Source organism: Phocoena phocoena, chromosome 4 (assembly GCF_963924675.1).
Source record: "Phocoena phocoena chromosome 4, mPhoPho1.1, whole genome shotgun sequence".
In the NCBI taxonomy this organism is placed as follows: Eukaryota; Metazoa; Chordata; class Mammalia; order Artiodactyla; family Phocoenidae; genus Phocoena; species Phocoena phocoena.
The window spans coordinates 28,322,100-28,329,103 of NC_089222.1; the positions used below are offsets into that span (position 1 = coordinate 28,322,100).

At 41.1% G+C, this 7,004-nt stretch overlaps 1 protein-coding gene across 3 annotated transcripts in view; it reads right to left on the reverse strand.

Annotated features, from left to right (window-relative positions):
* Window positions 1-6,738, reverse strand: part of PLSCR1 (phospholipid scramblase 1) — a 29,950-nt gene extending 23,212 nt beyond the window's left edge. Inside the window, exons 1-2 of one of the 3 annotated variants that reach the window (XM_065875779.1) lie at window positions 6,656-6,738; window positions 275-300 (exon numbers count right to left, since the gene is read on the reverse strand). In XM_065875779.1, coding sequence (XP_065731851.1) covers window positions 275-287 — 13 coding nt within the window. In that variant the 5' untranslated portion in view covers window positions 288-300; window positions 6,656-6,738. Of the gene's footprint in view, window positions 1-274; window positions 301-6,655 lie in introns of those variants that run through there. The other 2 variants (XM_065875778.1, XM_065875780.1) reach the window with 2 other exon arrangements.
* Between the last annotated feature and the right edge of the window lie 266 nt (window positions 6,739-7,004).

The window sequence follows — 7,004 nt, forward strand, 5'->3', positions numbered from 1 at the left end:
TGTAATATAAATTATACAACATATTTCCCAGTAAGCCTAAAATTTCTTAGGTTTATCTAAGGCTTCTTTATTTTTAAAGGAAAAATTAGTGGTTATGGATATTTGTGTACATCTTCTCTATAGCCAAAACACTGGCCCAGACTTAGGATTCTGGAACATAAACAACACAAAGCAAATTATATCCTTTCAGAAACTGAATAGAACATTATGACAAATAACACATTAACAAGAGATTTAACATTATAGGTGGAAAGTAAACACTTAAATTACTTACTTTGTTTGTCCATGATTTAAACAGTTCTGAAAAAGAAGACCTGATATAAATATATAATTCAAATATGACAGTTGAAACAAGATACTCTGAAACTATATACACATGAGATATTCCTCTATTCATCTAGTCTTCCAGAATCTGGTCATTTAAACCCTTCAGTCTTGACTGTATTCCCTGCTGCTATGTTTCTGAGTAGGATTTTACAAGTTGTAGGTCAGTCCAGGATGGTGAACAATTTCTAAAAATCTTGGGAAGAGAGGGTTCAATGAGGCAGAAAGACAGAAACACTGTGAACCCAAGGCCCTCCAGTTAAAAACTGGAGGCTTCCAACCTACACAATCTACAGGGAGCATGCAATCCAGCATCCAGCTGTAGGGCTGGGCTGCAGGTGTGGTCCAGCGGGAGAAGGAAAAAGGTTAGCTATCAGGTCACACTGCTGTAAATATCTCTGGAAATTCCAGGTCCTGAGGACATGTTCTGCCCAGCTTCAGCAACAAATTTGAGAAGGCCTGACCCCCTGTTTGTGTATCAATACATGATTTTAGCCTAAAAACATATACTCAGGGGTTATAGTACCTGTAACACCATGATAATCCAACTGAAACTTTGTCTTGCTTATTTCTACAGAAATATAATGATAAAAAACATTATACTCAATACTTCTGCCTTCTACTGCCTTGATCCCATCCTAGTCTTTCCCACAATTATCCAGTCACTACTTTTCCTATCTCTCCACCTTAAATCCCAACCCCTATCTGCCTGTTAATTACAATTAACACATTAGGCAAAAACTTGCCACTCAGTTGTTTTACGTGGGACCCACACACTAATATGAATTGGCTCTACCCTTCCCAGGCCTTCTCCAGTTTTTGCTGCCCCTTTACTAGCTCCTTCTACTGTGTTATCCTAAACGGTAAATAAAAGTCAACTGATCCTTCCATATCCTTAACTAAAATCCAATGTTCCCAAGAAGAAACCATATCCCTCTTCTCCTTTTCAAAGTTATTGATTTATCATTGCCTGTTATAAGCATAAAATGTAATAATATAGTAAAACTTTTAAGAATATTCCAATTACGGTCACCTCTTAATTATATATACTCAAAGAGTTCAGTAATGGGTTTTCTTGGCCCTGGAATAAATTTAAAGATATGTTTTTTGTTACAAATTTGACTTCCTGGATTTTCTTAGAACAATACTACCCTGTTAGCATTAACTGGTCAGAAACCAAGTGCTATGGACCTCCTCAGGACAAAAGAACAAAAAGATTAAGATTTATGTTTTTCTGCAGTTATTCAAGGTGAACAATAAGCTAATAAACACATGTAACAAAAGCATACCAAAAGTTTTCAAAGGCCATTATTGTGTTTTATGTTCTATCATATGAAGGACAACTAAGAAAGGAGACTAAATTCTTATATACAATAGACCATGATTACTTTTGTCAACATGCAGTTCTGTGATCAAAGACTATATTAAAATCCATACCCATGGGCTTCCCTGGTGGCGCAGTGGTTGAGAGTCCGCCTGCCGATGCAGGGGACACGGGTTCGTGCCCCGGTCCGGGAAGATCCCACATGCCGCGGAGCGGCTGGGCCCGTGAGCCATGGCCGCTGAGCCTGCGCGTCCGGAGCCTGTGCTCCGCAACGGGAGAGGCCACAGCAGCAAGAGGCCCACATACCGCAAAAAAAAAAAAAAAAAAAAAAAAAAAAAAAAAAAAATCCATACCCATTATCTTCAATACCCTAACATACATAAAACATTTAAAAACTACTCCATTTCTGGAGTAGAAATGCATAGTATCCCTTAGTTAACAAACTGGACTAAACAGCTCAAGATTTTACTTAACTACTGTTTCTCATAGGATCACTTCATAATATGATTAGTTTTTTTAAAAAATGTTATATGGCCCTTCAATCAACTTAGCAATTTTAAGGGACTACTGTTTCAGTCATTCCTGCCTTGCCTAAAATGTCAGAAGGGCACTCAGTTCAAGGAAAAATCCTAAATAATACCTGGAGGTCTAATTTTTAGAATTAAACAATTTATTTTTGTGAACAAATCACTGAATTGGCAAAAAAAATTCCATAGTTTCTGGAGGGCAAGTCTATACATCTGAAAGGAAAAAAAATTTAGTTTTAATTTAAAATATATTTCTTCTTAGCATTTAGTTGTCTGAGCCTGGGAAATTCAGTGCCAGTCAGAAATAAAGAATGTGCTAGAAAGAGAGGGAATTCATACACGAGTGCTATGCATCACATTAGGAACAGGTGGAGGCTCTTAAGCAATGGAGCAATAAGTACCCAAGTCCTTGCAGAATGAGTACCAACTATGAATATGAGTATTTACTTTTCCTGAAGCCAGAGATAATTCTCTCCTTGCACAGAAATCAAAGGAAAGGAAGTGAAACAGACTCAAACAGAGCTCATTTGTTCATATTTACTCTTTCCTTCCTACTTGGTCACAATATTTTGAGTCTTAAACTATAGTTTTGTGAGGATGAGTACCTGTTGGCAAAACTACTGCAGTATATAAACTGGGTCCTCATTTTCCTGTAGTTTTTAGAATTTTCACAAGTTCCTAATATCTCAAGCATGAAAAATGTTACATCATAAGCTCTGGTGCAAAATGTGAAGTGACAGTTGAACCTGTATGTGTGCCACAGGCAGAATAACGCACTTGTGGACTAAAGACATCCCCCATGTTCATCCCTGTCTGCTCTCCTTTGCTGTTTTAAGGATGTTCTGGTTTTCTCAAACTTAATGGTTCTATTACAAGACATAACATCACTCAGTTTTGGGAATGATCGGGCTGTGTGTCCTGGATGAATTAATTTATTAGTTAATTAATTTAATATTATAACTTTTAAATAATGTCTTCCACTACTCCTAGTAAGAAACAAATCGCAGCAAGACTTGCAAGAAAATCATACTTATCCTGTACTAAAAGAAAAAGAACTCTAATGAAGTCATATTATACATTGTACCACTGGAATCATAATTACTTCAGGACAAATACAGAATTCCAAATTATAATCTGCCCTAACTTGTTAAATGAGAGCTTCTGAGGAAATTAAGGCATCATATACTATACATATAAGCATGTATCTGTTAAATTTATTCTATCAGACACCATTAAGACCTATTCTATTGGTGCTATGGGATACTAGATAATCATAAACCTCTACCACCCGGGAGAAGGGGAAATAGTGCACGTGATATCCAGCTGTGGCTCCACAATTCATATTACAGGAAACCCTTTGACCCATCTCTTGGGGTCCTGAAATTTCTATCTTATTTCGTCAAAAATATTAAAGTAAACCTGCAACCCAAAGGGGAAACATCCCTAATTCTGAAAGATCCTGAAACTACTAAGCCTATGAACTAGGCATAAACTAGATTTGGGTTACTTATCCAATTTTACTTAACTGCCAAAAACCAAGCCAGTTGACATTCTTCTCAGAGTCCCAAGATGGAGATATGTGTCCTTAATTATTTTAACAAAACTTTACTGCTCTAAACACAATCCCAGAATTCTATATCCCTAACTTCCTATGAATAAATGAAAATGAGATACTAGACTAGGGGGAGGGGAGGAATTAGAGCTAGTGGAGAACCCAACCCTTGCTGAGGTAAGTCACAAATCAAGCAATTTCCATGTTGTTCAGCTTCTGTTTGTAGGTAAATTTTATGCATTTAGAAAGGTTAACACCTAAGGTCAAAAGCACTTCATCTGTTGAACTGTGGTTTTGGTAAAACACAAGCAGAGCAAAAACAGATGGGTTCACACAAACAGGTGGCCAAGATGTTGGTGAGGATTTGAGTATACCAGTACACGTATGTCCAAGACAGGGGACCGAAGTGGGGTGGCTGAGGCCATCATCAGTGCAAGGAACCTGATAAGAGAGACTCTGCCTATAAAATACCACTTCTGTATTTTAGATTCAAGAAATCAAAACAAATATGCTCAGAACCACATTGGGATAGCATTTCATAGTAAACCTTGAAGAACAACGTAGACATTTCATCAGCTGGGACCAACTGAGAGAGAGGTAGTCAAGTGTTGTACAAAACTAGTAACTAAACCAAAGAGACCAAAGACACATAAACTAATCTTTATGTCAGCTATCCTAGTTTGGTTGCTTTATTACTCCTGAAGAGCCTTTCCTGACAACTGAGAGCTCCCTCACAAATTTGTGTTGTTTCCTTTCCTCCTTAAAAATGAGGAAACTAAGGCCAGAGAGGTTAATGGTTACTTAATGTCATACAGCTCAGTAACTAGCTCATAGGAATGATTCACAATTCATTTCCTTTGCAGTCATGTCCTTGATTCACTGGAAAAAAAAAAAAAAAAAACATTATCCCAAATTACCAATTTTCAGTGAAATTTGTTAATAGACTATCTTTATGGTGTTTTTCTTATGTAAGGCAGAGAGCAGGAATTTCAAATTTACTGCTGCCTATTTGTTTTTTTTACTAGGCCAGGCAAGAGTTTTTTGTAAGTACTTAGTATTTTCAAAATTTGAAAAATGGAAAGCACAATAGTTAGCACTTCTTAACTATAATGCTTTGGTTTTTTAAAATTTAGCACTATTACAGAAAATGCAGTATACACACTCATGTACACATATATAAATGCACATATACACATATAAACATGTCTGTAAATAGTCACTCACTATAAAGTTTGTGCCTCTTTCTAAGGAATATTGCTTGAAGGCACAGAGCATGTAAGGCACTATAACAATCACTAGAACAAAATGGCAGACAATTAACAATATATTATTACAAATACTAGCGCTATGAATAAAAATAATGGTTCTATAAAAAGAGTTATGGAGGCACTAATTTAGATAGTGTAGTGGGGTTGTCAGAAAGTCACATCTGAGAGCCAAAGGCAGTTTAAAATCAACTAGGCTATGGAGGTGTGTATTTGGATGGGGTGAGGCATTAGAGGCAGGGGGAACTGCATAGGTAGCAGTCCTGAGGCTGGAGGGAGGGAGCTTGGCTCATTCAAGGGAATAAAGATCTGTGGGTCACAGAGCATAGAAGGAGAGAGATCACTGGACCAGAGGATGGAGAGGTGAACAGGGAACAGTTCTTACAGGTTTCCTGTCTAAGCTCTCAAAGGCCAGAGCATGGCCTGTCAGGACAAGACGCTTAATTGGTGCTTGCTGATTCAATAGTTGTGTACAGTATTATTTCACTTCCTTCAGTCAGAAAGGACAGTTACCTTACAGATGTGAAGGCTGGCTAATCTGTGACTCAGCTGTTTCATGTGACACTTCTATCCAACTGCAGAAACCCACTCACTTCCCTTTTCATTTATTTTTCATTTCCTTGTGTTTGTTCAGTGTTCAAAGCCCTACAATTGTCATACTCGCCAGGGTGGTATTAAGAGAAAGTTCCATTGTTAAGAAAGCTCCAGGAAGAACAAGGGGACCCTGAATCTCCTGATACTTCACACTAAGCAAGTAACACTTGCACTAACCATGTATCTCAAATTGCTCAACTAGGAGAAACACTGACTGCCTGTTCCCGGAACTGGGAAGTGGCCATTCCAGGATTTGCTGGAATAGCTGTCTAAAACCACATGGGAACCAGACAGTGAGCTTGGAGGATCAAGGACTTGCTCAAATATTTAAAGTAATAAATCTAATGTTTACTGAGTACACTCTGCAGTGCCAAAGTTATACGTCACACTCTAACTCTTGTAACTTTTGATCATTACCCAGTTTCAGAGATGAGCCAAGGAAGGAACATGTAGGAAGAAACTGTCTGGGAGTCCACAGATACTAAGTAGTAGAGGCAGGTTCAAGTCAGGCAGGTGGACTCCTGAGCTACTGGCTTTAGCCTCTATGTGATAAACCGCCTGTCTTCCCAATTCGTCTGGTGTCCCAGGGTGCCTAGTATAGTTTTGGCCGCAGCCACACTCCTCATTAATACTGACTGTTCAACGACAGCTAGCAGGATCTATTAATCGTCCCTCTGAATACCCCTAAGTGCTCGCAGATACCGCTAAGCCCAGGTTCTGGCCATGATCCAGCGCACTTCCGCGCTATTAAGAGATGGACTAAGCGCATTCGAACCTACAAGGCGGTTTCAGGCAGAAAACACCTTGGCCTTGGAAAGGTCCTGGGACGGGCCGGGATAGGACTAGGTCAGCCGGGCTCCCTGCTGAGTCCCTGGTCGGCTTCTGCGGTCGCTTCCCGAGGCCGCTGGGGCCTGAGCCCCCCGCCCCCAACCTCAGCGCAAACGTAACCCGCCGGCCCTCGCGCCCCTCGCTCCCAAGCAGCCCCCAGTGCCCCCCGCCCGGCCTGGGAACCCGCGCCAGCCCCGCGCCCGGCACCCGCGGGAGGAGACCGAGCACGCCGCCCACCAACCTGTGGCCGCCGCAGCTCCGGCGCTGCCTGCGGTGAGACGAGCTCGGGGAACCCGGGCGCGGAGCCGATGCTCGGCTTCCGACCCTTCGCAGTCAAGAGTGCTCCTTACACAACCTCCCTGAAGTTACCAGGAAAGAGACCTCCGAGAGACCGTGGTGACGGTGACGAAACCCGTGGCCTCTGGTTTCGTTTCCTAGATCGTGAGTTCCAAAGGGGCTTCCCGCCCTCGTCCCGGGACTGGCGCTTCCGCGTAGCTGCGGGAGACTTGAGACCCGGAGGCGGGACCGCCGCCCCAGTGCAGCGCGGAGAGATTGTCAGCTCCCTTTCTGACCCGTGGAGAGGCTCCAAA